Below are 13,638 nucleotides of genomic sequence, written 5' to 3'. Positions count from 1 at the left end.
AATATAAGCAGTGGCGGTCTGAAACTCGCTGCTGACTTTGCCTTTCAGAAATTAGCTGTAATTTTTTCCACTGCTTATAGGAGCCTCTTCTTTACTAAATAAAGTGGTGTATATAAATCAAACAAACTTCAGACTTTTAAGCAATGGGTTTATTTCTCTTCTTCTGTGCTGCCACAACAGCACATCAGCTTTTTCCCTAAACACTAAAGAGTTGTTTTTATTTTGGCTGAAAATGCATAACTGTTTTAAGTGGCCTCAGAAGAAGCTTCAGCTCTGGAAATGAAAATAAAGCAATTCTCCTCTCTGTTTGGGTCTTACACTCTCCAGTCCAGTCTTGATGCCTTCCATTTCCAAACCTGATCCTGCCAGTATGACTTGCAGCTCATTAAAGTCATTGGGGCAGCCAGCTCTGATGGGTTTTTAGGAACTGAACCCAGAGGACGCAGAGGAGCCCCAGTGTCCATGTCTGATGACAAACACCACCAGTTTTGAACTGAGCTCATCTCTAAGGCTTACATGCAAGTCTGTCCGCCCTGACTAGTGGGGAAACGTGCCTGCCTGCTCTTGCTGCCTTGTTTATAATTAAACCGGGCATGTTTCAATGCAGAATGTACAATTTAGCCTTTGACAAAGCTTGGGCACAGTGTTGCCAGCCCCCCTCTGTAACTGGAATGCATTTAGTGCTCTTCTGCAAAGAAAAAGGGGTTTTCTTTGATCACAAATTAGCCCGGGCTTTCAGGAACTGATGCAGGTGACGGCTTGGTTTTGTCAGGCTGTTTAAAAAATGGTTTGAAAGTACAGCATTCAACTTATCCATCTGGACTTGGGTGGGGTTTGACACCCACCCTCCCCCTTTTGATGTGGGAGGAATTTTCACATGCTGGACACCTCTCTGTCTCCCTTGCTGTAGATGGAGACAGGGATATTCCCCATATTTGAACTGCCCCACAGCAGCTCCTACACTCCACAAAATCTCCTGAAAGCAGAAGGGAAGGGCAGGCTGATAAAAAAAAAAGCCTTATCTCCCTGTGTGCAGCACAGCACGGGGCAGGAGAGAGCAGCTCTGTGGGCAGGGGGCTGTGAGCAGCACCCTGCTCCTGCCAGGATGCTGGGACAAGGCAGCAGCACTGCCTGGCATGAGGAAAACAAATCCACAGAGCCAACAGACCGGCCCTGAGACGACAGCAAGATCATTTTATCAGATCTTTACTTATAAAAAAAACAAGCACATCACGTTTAAAAAGGGAAAAAAAAAAAAAAAAAAGTCCTTGCAAAGCTGGGCCTGACACAGCTCTGTGGAGGCCCAGTACTGGCACACAAAAGATGCATCCCAAAATGGAAATGCTCCGTGCCCCAGCGCTGATGCCGGCATTAACACAATTCAAAGCATTCCTGATTAACCAGAAGTAGTAAATAGACGTGTGCTGGTCCTATTCAGCAAAAAAACATAAAACCAAACAAAACTTGTGCTTTCAAACGCCTGCCTGTGCTCCCCTTCGAGGAATGTGGAGCCTTTGCTGTCCACAGAAGAGAAGGTATTTGGCAATTCTAATTACCTACCCACCCCAGTGCCGCTCCAACTTAATTTTAACACACTATTTATACAGACTATTTATATGTTCTCTGCCACGGCAAAATGGGGGCTTGTGCTTGTGACACAAGGCACTGTTCGCAGCCGCTCTGCAAACTTCCAAAAGGTAGCACTTTATCCCACGGGGACCACACACGGAGCTCAGAGACTATATGAGATGGCATGTGACACAACCAGCTATTCAGAGCTTGGTACTGGGCTGTGAAACCAGGGGGAAATTCAAATATGCATAATTCAAACACATTTGGAGAGGTGGCGAGAAATAAAAAGTTCTCTAAACTCGCGAGAAGCACATGCTGCCAGTCCTGAAGAACAGTCTCCAACCATTTCTTCCAACCAATCTGTTATTTCAATCTGTGTAATTATTTCCAGGGTCTCTGGCTTTTATTAGAATGTATCTGGCTGCGTTACAGTTTTGTAGATACTGTCTGATAAGTGGTGGTTGGTTTTTTTTTAAACTTCGTACAAAGAGAAGAAGGATGTGTGCAGCAGGATGTGCACAGGCAATGTCCACACACAGGACAGCCTCAGCTTGAGGCTACAGAGACAAAATTTGCTTTCAGCACTAACTGCAGAGCCAGAAAAGCTCCATTTGGCCCTATATATTTTAATAGACACCGCCAGATGATGCCTTTAACTAATTTTTTTTCTTTTTAAGTATTTTAGAAGTTCAATGAGCTCCTCACTCCCTATTCCCTACATTTATATTTACATTGGTTGAGGGGAACCAAGTCCCCTGGCCTTGTTATGGCTATAATCTGAAAGTTGCCTTTCAAGAAAGCATTTTAGAAAACTGAAGTCTTGCTATGTACTTTTTGCTCGAATTAAGAAAAAAAAAAAGGCTTTTCTGAGCATTGGCAATAGCAATGTTCACAAATTTAGTGGCTGGAACAAGATTATGTTGGCTCTCAGGTGCTGGTAGTTCAGCATTTTTTGGTATGTGCATGCTGCAATGTGCTTACTTGGAAAAGGAAGAATGTGTTTTAGTTGGGAGACTTTTATTTTAATAAACCCTGAAAATACCTCCATTGAAGCTGCAAAAAAAAAAGGGTATTTTTACAATTTTAGGTCAAATGCAATCTGACAGCTCTTTCATTATGCTGCATTTCTCACAACTGCCTCAGCTCTCACAAGTTTGCTTATCTGTGCCACCACAGTAGTAGTGTTATCTCTGGCAAACAGAAGAGTTTGGAACATGGATTTCAGGACATTTTTGCTGCATCCCCTCTAAAAAGCAGAGTATTCCACTGGGCAGGCTTCCAGGAGGACTGCCCTGAGGGTGAGGAGGAGGAGCATGTACCAACCTTCAGCACTGTGACATACGGGGTCCCATCGGGTCCATATTTGCTGCCATTGACTTCCACGTGTTTCAGCCACTGGATGTGAGGCTGGGCATCACTGTAGACCTTGCAGTGAAACTCCACATTGCTCCCCACCACCACAGTCTGGTTGGCAGGGAGCCCTGCTTGCAGGATTGGTCGGTGGGGTGACCTTTCTGAAAAATAGAAAAGAGCAAAAACCCTAATTTACTTGTCTTATTTTTCCCCAGCAAGTGTTCTCTGAAACACTAATCTTCTGGCTTTTCAGGGGGAAGGGCACAAACCAGGTTTGTCCCCCACGGGTGTCCTGATCACTGCTCTATCCAGGGCTTCTCAAGCCAGGAAGAACCACCTGGGAAGGGAGGAGGCATTTCAGCCCTGCCATTCCTTCTCTGGGCCCTCTGCAGACCCACTAAGTAATTTACTGATCAGATGTGAGCCCGAATTGTTGGCCAAAAAGAATCTTGTTGTTGGTTTTAGAAGACACATGATCCAACACTTTGGGAAAGAAACCAAGCTCCTGCTTCCCATATCCTACCATGCAGCTATTCAAGATGAGGACAGGTCAGCTGTTGAGGGAAAACAGTGAAATCTCACCTAACACATCAAGCTGGTACGTGTGCCTAATGTTGCCGTATTTGTTCTCCACGACACAGGTGTAATTGCCCCGATCTGATGGCACAACACTCTCCATCACCAGGCTCCACTGCTGGTGTCGCAGCTAGAACAAAAAAATCAAACCATCATCACCAGACCCTTCAAACCAATGAACAACCAGTGAGCTTCCACACACTTGGACCCCAGAGGAAGCCTGGACATCACAAGGACTCGTTTACAAAGGTCATTCAAGTATTAATGAGATAAGACTTTAAAACCAATGTAAAAATTATGCAACACAATGCAACACACTGAGATTTCAATGGGGACTTCTATGTTTCCACAATAATCACAATAATAAAGCCAGCTGACAACTAAATGTGGCACCTCTCATTAGAATAACAACTTCAGTAGGCATCACATAGGATATTTTATGTGCATTATATATTTTAATATTCTGATATAATATTGTGATATATTTCAAAATGTGTGTGCTATGGAGGCAACATGTTATGGCATCTGTCTGAACAGAAACAGGTTTCTCCAGCTGACAGGAGCAAACATATCCAGCCTCAAATCTGGTCCCAAGGATGCTTGGCCAGCTGTTCTATTTTGGCACCGAGTTGTATGCTAGTTGGTTTTCTGGATGAGGCTCATGTCCAGAGCTGATGGTGGTTCAGTAGCAGAAGGGAAAGCACAAACCTGACCTGCTGCCCTGTGATCTCAGCTACAACGATTGTTTCTAATGATTATAAAGGAAATAATGGATATGGAAAGCAAATCTTGAATTAATACAGAAAGCAACCAACAGTAACAAAGATGACTTCAGGGTGCATAGAATATGAATGCTCTCCAAATCTCTGGATATTAATTTGATGCCTTCTGCCGCCCAAAGCAGAACATTTAACTTAATTAAACATTCTGAAGGTGACCCCAAGGACATAGAAGCAGGAGATTTACAATAGTGCTGCACTGTGGAACGTCAAGGGCTGATGGAAAAAACAAGGGTGTAATTGCTCCTGGAGATTTCTTGCTGCAGCAGGTGAACTCAAATATGAAGTCATTTAACCTCTTTTGCTACACATAAATTGCATCCACATGCTTTCTGTAAAAAGGCCAAGTTGCAATCAAAGCCAGAACTTTGCAAAGAGCAGGTTTAAAACTATAGGACTAGACAGCTTAGTTGCAAGATAAGCAAGCAAATGTCATTTTAACAATTTGTAGACCTTTGCAGCCCTGAAAACAGCACTGCTAAGTAACCCGTTTTTCAGAAAATGCTGAATATGGCATTTCATTTCAGAGTATGGGTAACAGGAGGCTGTGACCAAACACTTTGTGCAGACAGCTGTGGTAAGTGTCTGGTCAGCCCTGACTGCACCTCTGCCCACCCAGAATGGCACAAACGGAGGAGCTCAATGAAGGAGCAGAACCAACATCCCCCTGGCTGCATCTCTATAACTGTGTGGCATTTACAGAGTAAGAGAAGCTCTGAGAACAGAGAGCCTGGACCCCACAGCTGAACACACCACACTGTCACGGAAGTTTCAATGCAAATTTGTGGCTGCTCAGTGGCTCATTTCCATACTGGCTTGTCTCACAGTTGTGTCGAAAGGCTTCTTTAAATCCACTTTTCAGCATTGCAAAACGTTTGTATCTGGAACCCCTAGGAGTTACTCCAAGGAAATGGGGCTCCAAACACATGGATGACTTCCTGGTCTGAGCTATATTATAAAACCAGGTCCAAATTAGGTGTTTTACTAAGGATGAACTTTCAAAGACCGTTTTATGACACTTTCAAAGAACTTTTCTTCAACAGGTCTGTGATGGGAACTTTGGACTCTGAATAGAGAAGAACCTAGGGGCACAGACTCACGGGGCAGAACTTGTTTGGAAACTTAGACAGACATTTTTAGTTTTGAAAACCTTTGGCAAAGGATAATAAATCTCATGTTGGGATAGCTCCTGCACTCGATAAAACACCAGAAACATGAAGTGACTTAGTGCAGGATTAATCAAGTGGGTGAGATACTGGAAATCCCTCTGGTTTATTTGGTGTTGTCATTCTTGGCTCCTTGTGAAACAAACATTTGCAGACACACTTGGAACCTCGTGTTTGCCAGACTGGTATGCAAGTCAGTGCAATGGTCTGGGGAAGGGATAATCCTCCATCTCCCCTCCCCCTCAATCTTCCCTTCTAGGGTCATTTAACACACACAGGCTTACAATATTAGAGATTCCAACACGGATTTAACCATTAATGCTCTTTGGGAAATTTCATATGATAAGTCATATGAATTTCTTTTCTTTACCAGTTAAGGATGAACTGTAACAAAACCAGGTTAGCCTGCCCATCATATTTTCAACACTCACCCTTCTCTATTGCAGGCTTTACACTGGACAGTCACATGGGTCTAAATGCCATGTGCAAGGTGCAGATGTGGAAGAATGGTCAGCTTTCATTTGCTGACAAGGGACTTCTCACAATCAACATTTAAACATCTTTCACACACTGAAAACAAATAAGAACATTCCCAGCTCAAGGATTTCTGGGTTAAGACCAGATCTCGAGATGAAGCAAGCCAACCAAACCCTGCCAGATCTGGATCTTACCCATTCTTTTCAAGCTGCCTAATCCTGTTATGAAGTTAAGTTGTAACAGGGAATTTAAATCTTAAATACATGAGATACCGAGCAGGTTTTCAATCTCCTTTTCTGGTTCAAATCTCAGCTGATATCTATCAGTATATTTATATTGGATGAGATTTACACTAGATTAGTTATATCTAACTGTGGCTCATGACCAAAAGCAAACAAATAAAGGAAGGAAAATTACAAAGAAAGATGTCTTTATATCAAGAATGGGACAAAGAGCTACACCTAGACAGATAGAGAGCTTAAACCAATCTTCCTGTAATTGTCCTGACATTGCCTTCAACAGCTCTTTTAAGCATTGACTTGTTGCTGGAAGGTGCCCCCAGAGAAACAAAGCACAGCGATGCCAAAGACTCACTACCATGTTTTAGAGGATGAAACGTGTCAATTTAAACTCAAAGATAGATTAAAACTACTGGAAAGTGGGTAGGGGAATTACTTTCAGCTTTAGATTTTTTTTTCTGCAAGCATAATTTAGTGCAGCTGATGTGACACAGTTTAGTAAGAAGCTGCTGGAATGGCGCACGCAAGCCTGAAAACACTTCAGGATGATCCTCACAGCCTGCAATTAGCAAAAGATGCTCGTGCTTTGTGAATGTCATCTGCTGAAGAGCAGTTTACCCGCAGGAGTTGCCTCCCCACTTCTTTACCCTCCATGGCTTTTCAGAAGATCCAAACCTGAGTGTGTTCTCAGCCTCATCCAGGCTGGAGCAGGGACAGGACTGAGGAAGGAGCTTTAAAGGCTTCACTGAAGCCATCACAAAAGGCTCTTTCAGGAACAGGTCTGAGCTAACAGGAAAGAAACAGCCCAAAACTGTGGGGAGGGAGGACCTTTTTGAATCCTTCTCTGGTTTCTGGAGCATGGTATGCTTTGCATGCCCAGTCCTTTTTCTAAACACTATGGATGTGGCAGGCATCAGCACACAGCTTCCTACAAGGCACCTTCTCTCCTTAGCAGCAGAGTCCAGGAATATGTCAGGGCTGGCAGAGCACAGGGAAAAGTTGCTGTTCAGCAGTCCTTCCTGCTATGATGATTTTGTTATGATCAGCTGCACCAGTTTTATTGTCCCCAAATAAAACCAGAAAAAAGAGTCTGACTGTGACCTCAAGGGGACAAAGTAATAACAACAGCAGCAAAATCCGATAAAAGCTGATTTTCCTTTTAAAATCCTGCCATAATTCATCACATAAAGTAGCACAGAGACTTCTGGATAATTAAATAATTTAACTGCAGTGGAGTTTTGTGTCCCTGAGCTCTATCTGTAAACATGAGCCAGAGCGTTTTCCAGAACACCTCATGGTAGAAAGGAAGCAGGGAGAAGAAAGCAGCCAAGGAGCAGATGCTATTACTCTGGCTACAAGGGAATCCAACACTTGACCAAGGGTCAGTGATTTATACCACAAGAATGTTAATGACTACCAGCATGAGGATCCAGCTCTTTGGTGAGGTCTTTCCTATACCTTCAAAGAACACTGAATAGGCTTTCTTTGAGAACTGGAAGTTGCTATGGCTTGGCCCAACACATCTCAATGCACTGGGCTTATCTCCAGAAATTAGGACAGAAGTTTCTGCTCCTCCTTTTTCATCCCTGCTCACAATGCAACCATAAACCTAACCCTGTTTTTACCTACTCCCTGAATGACCACTATAGATAAACTCTGAGAGAATTAGCCTTTGATCTCGAAGGACAGCAGTCCTTTTTAACATTTTGGTGCCAAGCAATTCCTAAGAGTGCAAGAACCACCTTCATTTCTACATAGTCAGGACAGCGCTCTTAAAACTACCCTTGTTGATCACTGTGCAAAACAATTCTCTAGTTGGTAGAAATAATAAAAAATTGAGATCCAAACCAAGACCTTACCTTAATGCCCCCAATCCTGTGCTCCCCTTTGAACTCCTTGCCATTTTTCAGCCAGTAGATGGAAGGAGTTGGGTTTCCACCCGCCGGACATCGGAAGCGAACGGTGTTGGCGGCGGGAACTGCCAGCAGCTTCTTCTCCATCTTATCTGGCCGGGTCCAGAAGGGGACACCTGGGAAAGGAAAAACCAAGCTGAACAGGCCCATTTCTGCCACACAGGATATCAGCTGGTGAGCAGATGCATTTGAGGAGTCTTTGGCATGTGCAGATTGACAGTTAAATTGCTACCTGCTGCAGTTAAGATAAATGACTCAGAAATGCTTTCCAGCTAAATGACTCTCATAGACAGAGAGAGGGTGTTAGCATTTCAGTTTTGTGATGAAAGGTTCATGACCAGGTTCTTGTCTTGGTAATGCCAGTATAAATCTAATGTGGCTGCTTTTAAATCAACAAGTAGAGTTATCCCAGATCACGATGAGAATCTGGCCTCAGTGTGTAAAAAGATACAGATGTACCTTTGGGACATTAGTAGCCAAGAAGCATAAACAGCAGAAAGATGTTAGAACTCTAAAAGAATGTCGATGGGCCAGCAAGGGAGCAGAGAAAAAGTATGAGCTGAGTGCACTGGAAAATGTTCCTCCTCAATGAGTACAAATGTAGTGTAGCCTCCTTAAGGGAAGGAAAGAAAAAACCACGCCAGTGCCAAACTGGTTTATCATGTTTATGTTCTTTAAGTAGGAGTGATTTTAGTTTTAAAGATTCATATTACCTTTGAACAGGGATAAATTTTAAAACACCCGTGTTAGCATGAGATACATTTTATAATCTGCCTCAAGTACAGCTACGTTCCTTGGCTGTGTTACAAACATTACATATTAACTCCAAATTAAGGCAGCAGCCGCGGCAAACTCATTACACAGGGAAGAAAGAAAAAGTTTTTTAAAAAGCCTCCCAAGCTGTCATTTCTGCTTAAGGAAACCACTGCAGAGCTGCACATGCTGTGTTTCCCCTGCCACACCAGGGCCACATCCAGCCCCCCAGATCTGTGCTCCAACCAAAGCCAAAGGGAGATGGAGGCAGGCAGTGTCTGGGCTGCAATATAGCAAGAAGGAGGGCAAGGAGTGTAAATGGCATCTCCAGTTGGGTAGGAAAAACTCAGACATGGAGCACCAATTGCAGTGGTATGTGTGCTTCTGGCCAAGACAAACTAAAGGCACTGGTCCTCCAAGAACTGCCTTGGAGAGCACGATGGCCACCAAAGCTGCTGGGAAAGCCTTGCTGCTGGCCTCTCCTGCAGTGGTGACAATGCTCAGAAACACCTCCAAGCATCACAGCCCCATCTCAGTGCTACTCTGAAACCCTTGTAATCCCCATCCCCCTAATGACAAGGGTGTATACAAAGTTTTCCCTCTTGTTGCATCCCTTTGAGATGCATGGGAGCTGCTCCCTTTGTCCAGCACTCCTTAGCCCTGATGCATTTGGCTGCATTCATACCCATCCCATTGCAATTCCAGGCGAGTCAGTGTTGACCCTACCTTGCTGTAAGACCCCAGTGCCCCCCATGCAGGCTCCCTGCTGCATTCCAGCTCCAAGGATATTGCAGGAAAGTTCATACAGCCCAGCCAAGGCAATCCATGGTTTTTAGTGCTTCCCAAGACTCTCCTCATGTTTCCCCCTCCTTGCAAAGTCCACGAGGAGCTGGATGTCAGGAGCTCCATCCAGGATGCTCCTCCTTGTGTTAGAGACAGCTCTGCTGGGCACAGCTCACGTCCCACCCTTCCCCACCTCTGCAGTGGGATGGCTGGATGTAGGTGTCTCAGTAACGCCATCCCAGGGAGGGAAATCCAGCACTGAGGGTTTGCACCTGCCCTTGCACAACAGTGTGATGCCTATCAGAGTCAGCCCCTCGTATCAGAGGGATCTGTGCTCACCCATCCCGTGTACGCCTCATTTTCCAAATAATGAAACTGCTCAAGGCCCTTTTCCTGCCAGGATGGCACAGCATCCAGCAGGAGTATGGCTGGCACAAACAACAGCAAAAGGAGGAATCCCCACAATTCCCATGGTCCTGGAAAATCCCAGCTACAAACTTTGCTGTGAACACACGGCACATCCAGGAGGCCTGAAACACTACGTGATAAAGTGAGCTAAAATGGGACACCAGGCAGCCATCTACCATTCCAAATGGTAGAACTGCACAAAAATGGGGAATATTAAAAAAAACCAAAACCTTAGAAGAGTGAATGCAACTGCTAAAGGAAGAACAGGTCTTGATGGTAAAAGGATGATGCTGTTACAGCAAGAAGGAAGGGCAGAAGCCAAGCCTGGGCAAATCCCCAGGCAGCAGCAGGAGAATGAATGCAGAGGACACTTGGGGTGGCATTGGGAAGGCTGGAGAGGACAGGGCTCCAGAAACCATGCTGGGAGAGGTCTGGTCCTTGGTTTCGGAAGCCTGGGCCATTTTCTGGCCAAATGCTTCCTTCTGGCAATGCACTTTGATTTTCTGGGGACATTACAAGAGGTCAACAGGGCTACAGGGGAGGTATGGCAAAGGCCAGGCATGGATGGAAAAGTCCCCTTTTGCCACTATCACAGAGAGCAGCCAAATAACCTGCTGTTTGTAATTTGATTAATATATCTGCACACTACAAATCCCATTTTATAGTGGTGGTGACAATCATCTAGGCCCTGAGGTGTAATTATGTTACATGGTCACCTGGTCAGGGACCAGGTTCCTCCTTTTGCCTTTTGGGGCTCTTCCCTTTTACAAAACATCTGCATGTGTTGCAGGGTGATGTTTTATCACATTTTTTCACTCAAAAGATGAGTTTGAATGTCATATGAGATCCATCAACCCACTGGCTGCAAATGTTGTCCCTGAAGCCAAGGGAGATTTTGCTATCAGACATCAGAGAGGAGCAAGATGGAGCCCAGGAAAGTTTCCAGCTGGGGATATTCTCCATACGGAGCAAAGGCAGGATTTGCTCCTGCCTGCTGCAATTAGACATGACTTCTTCCCTGAGTGCTTTCCCTCATTTGGGTGCTCTTCTGTGAGATTCAGGGCTTGCCAGGGCTGGGCACCCCTGGATTATTGTGCCAAGATTCAAACAGGGCATTGCACTCAAGTCAAACTGGAACTGGAAGAAAGCGTCTACACATTGAAAACAGTGCCTTTGTTCTCACTTGCAGGAGCAGTGAACAAAACATCCCTGCTTTTGCTTTGCTCTGCCCTCCGAGTCCTTTCATTACCACTTTTTAAGGGGCTGAAAATGTTGCTAACTCTTCCTTTCAAGCAAAGCTTGTGAAGCTCCACAGAGTTTTGGGAGCGGGAAAAGAGGAAGGATGAAAGACAGGAAAATTTTCTAGACTAGCGCTCTCTAAATTAATTACCAGCAATGGTTTTGCATGTGCAGGTGTGAAAAAAAAAAAAAGGGGACCCGCAAACATTATCAGCAGCCCTTTCCCATCATCAAACACTAAGCCTGACGGTCCGTTTTGTTCGTCAAAGACACCGGCCACCCATCCAACTGGAATGACCAATTAAAAAAAAACCTGAGAGCAATACTTGGAATAATTAATACAGCCAAGCACTCATTTAGCAATTAGGAGCTGCCACCAAATTCTGTGGCAGACAGAATCAACCCTAATTGTGTAATTTCCCCAGCTGACGCCTCCGAGGACAGAGCCAGATTTAATTGGAGATTATGGGGGCTCTTTGAAGGTGCTGGGGCTGCGCAGCGGGGGCTCCAAACAAACACACACAAGAGGGGTAGGGAGCACTGGGGCAGAAGCACAGAGAGTGAAAAGGGAGTTTTGTTTTTGTTTCGGGGCCAGGAAAAACAGCTGTAGAGAACAGAGGTATCAGAAAGCCTCTTTCTGCAAAGGCAGATCACGGTTTGTGACAAGGCTGCAACAAATGAGCTGATTTGAAGCTGCTGAAGTTTCTCCTTATTCTTTTCTGCTGCCCATCCCTAAGGGATGCCCTATTTCTGTGCTGCCCTTCAGAGAGGAAGCTGAGAGTGAGCAGGGCAGGGCACTCCACATGGAGTTTGGTATTTCCAGCCCTTAAAACTAACAAGATTGGCTTCAAACTCACAGTGCTATTGGAATCAGCTTTCCAAACTCTTCATGATATGAGGATGAGAAACTCTGTTCAGACTAACACAATCAAGCCAGGAAAGTAACTTATCATCACAAGGGGCCAGGACAAAAGGATTTTATTTAGTGATATGCAGTGAGGCAACACTCAGTGAGCCAGTCCAGGACGGATTGCCTCCCCCTAAATAACACTATCAGTTATACTGACTAGATACCTTTAAGGTCCCTTACAACCCTAACCATCCTATGAGTCTGTGGCATTCTTCTTTTGCATGGAAGTATTTATTACCTTTCCTCCTCTAACTACTGACCAGAGGTGTGTCTGATGCCCGAGTAGGGGCTCAAACACCTCATCAGTAGGGCACATTTTTGCCAGAGGAGATAGAGGACCTGGGTCTTTGGGATGCCCACAGAACATGGCACTGCCTACACCATGTCTGCCTGCCTGGGATGGTCCTTCAGCCCCTGCTCCTGGTGGGATGTCCTCACAGTGGTGGTACCAGGATCAACAACACAACTCCTCAGACTCAGGAGACCTCTGAGGGTTACATGGAGGATCTGACATCAAAGAAAGCAACATAAAACACACCCGTGTCACAAAACACTGCGAGGTTTCACCGCACTGACACGTGAAGCTAATCGACCATTTTTAAACCAGAACAGAATCCAACTTTTTATAACGAGACCTTTAAGCAAAGCCAGCCATTACTTTCAGGTCTAAAAACAGAGACAGCTTTAAAGTCAAGAAGACCCAGAAAACAGGCTATAAATACATGTGGCAAAACGTGCGTTTTCCTTTTCAGTGAAGAAAAACGTCTTTCTGTACCATAAGGCAGCTGATGTTTTGTGATACCTGTTGCTAAGAGATTGAGCTCTCTATTAACCACATCAAAAAATGTACAGAATGATCAGTTGTGCTCATCAGAAGCCACACTGCAGCGGGAAAAAATCCTGACCAAACCAGACCTTCCCTATGTCTGTACATTTCTTCAGCAGGCACCAGGAGCCCTGAGCACCTCTGCAAAGGTGCCTGTCACCTGGCAGGATTTGCCCCCTAATTAGAAACTATCAGAAAACCACTAACTGCTGCTGATGGGTCTCCTGGCACTGTAACTCACCATTACTGTCCACACACTGCACACACAGCAGTATTAAATTATTGCAGCAGCAGAGCTGTTTGAAAGAGTCCTGCATGTCCAATGCTATGGGCAGGAGAGATTTTCCAGTCACGTTGAACTTCTGCCAATGTACATAGCAGACTGGGAGTTCAAATGCAAGACATTTATTTATTAAAAGCACATACACATGGGCAGCTCACCCTGCAGAAGTATAAAGAGCAGAATAAAATACAACACTAACACCTCTGAAGCCTGTAATGATCCTGATTAATGCTATTGCACTTAAAGAAAGCAGCACTGGGATTGAGAGAGATTCACTGTGAAAGCACCAAGCACTGTCCTGGGACTCTCTTCCTCACAGGAGTGCAAGAAAAAGCCAGTAAAGCCCAAGATAAGCTCCCAC

At 44.8% G+C, this 13,638-nt stretch overlaps 1 protein-coding gene across 3 annotated transcripts in view; it reads right to left on the bottom strand.

Annotated features, from left to right (window-relative positions):
• FGFR3 (fibroblast growth factor receptor 3) overlaps window positions 1–13,638 on the bottom strand; it is a 54,580-nt gene that overhangs the window by 15,157 nt on the left and 25,785 nt on the right. For all 3 annotated transcript variants that reach the window (XM_088163025.1, XM_014895227.2, XM_088163026.1), the window contains exons 4-6: window positions 8,022–8,191; window positions 3,508–3,631; window positions 2,896–3,086 (exon numbers count right to left, since the gene is read on the bottom strand). In XM_088163025.1, coding sequence (XP_088019151.1) covers window positions 2,896–3,086; window positions 3,508–3,631; window positions 8,022–8,191 — 485 coding nt within the window. The remainder of the gene's footprint in view (window positions 1–2,895; window positions 3,087–3,507; window positions 3,632–8,021; window positions 8,192–13,638) is intronic.

This window comes from Sturnus vulgaris, chromosome 4, assembly GCF_052056855.1.
Source record: "Sturnus vulgaris isolate bStuVul1 chromosome 4, bStuVul1.hap1, whole genome shotgun sequence".
NCBI lineage: Eukaryota > Metazoa > Chordata > Aves > Passeriformes > Sturnidae > Sturnus > Sturnus vulgaris.
Note: the sequence above shows the minus strand (reverse complement) of the source record. Positions and strands in the feature narration are given on the sequence as shown.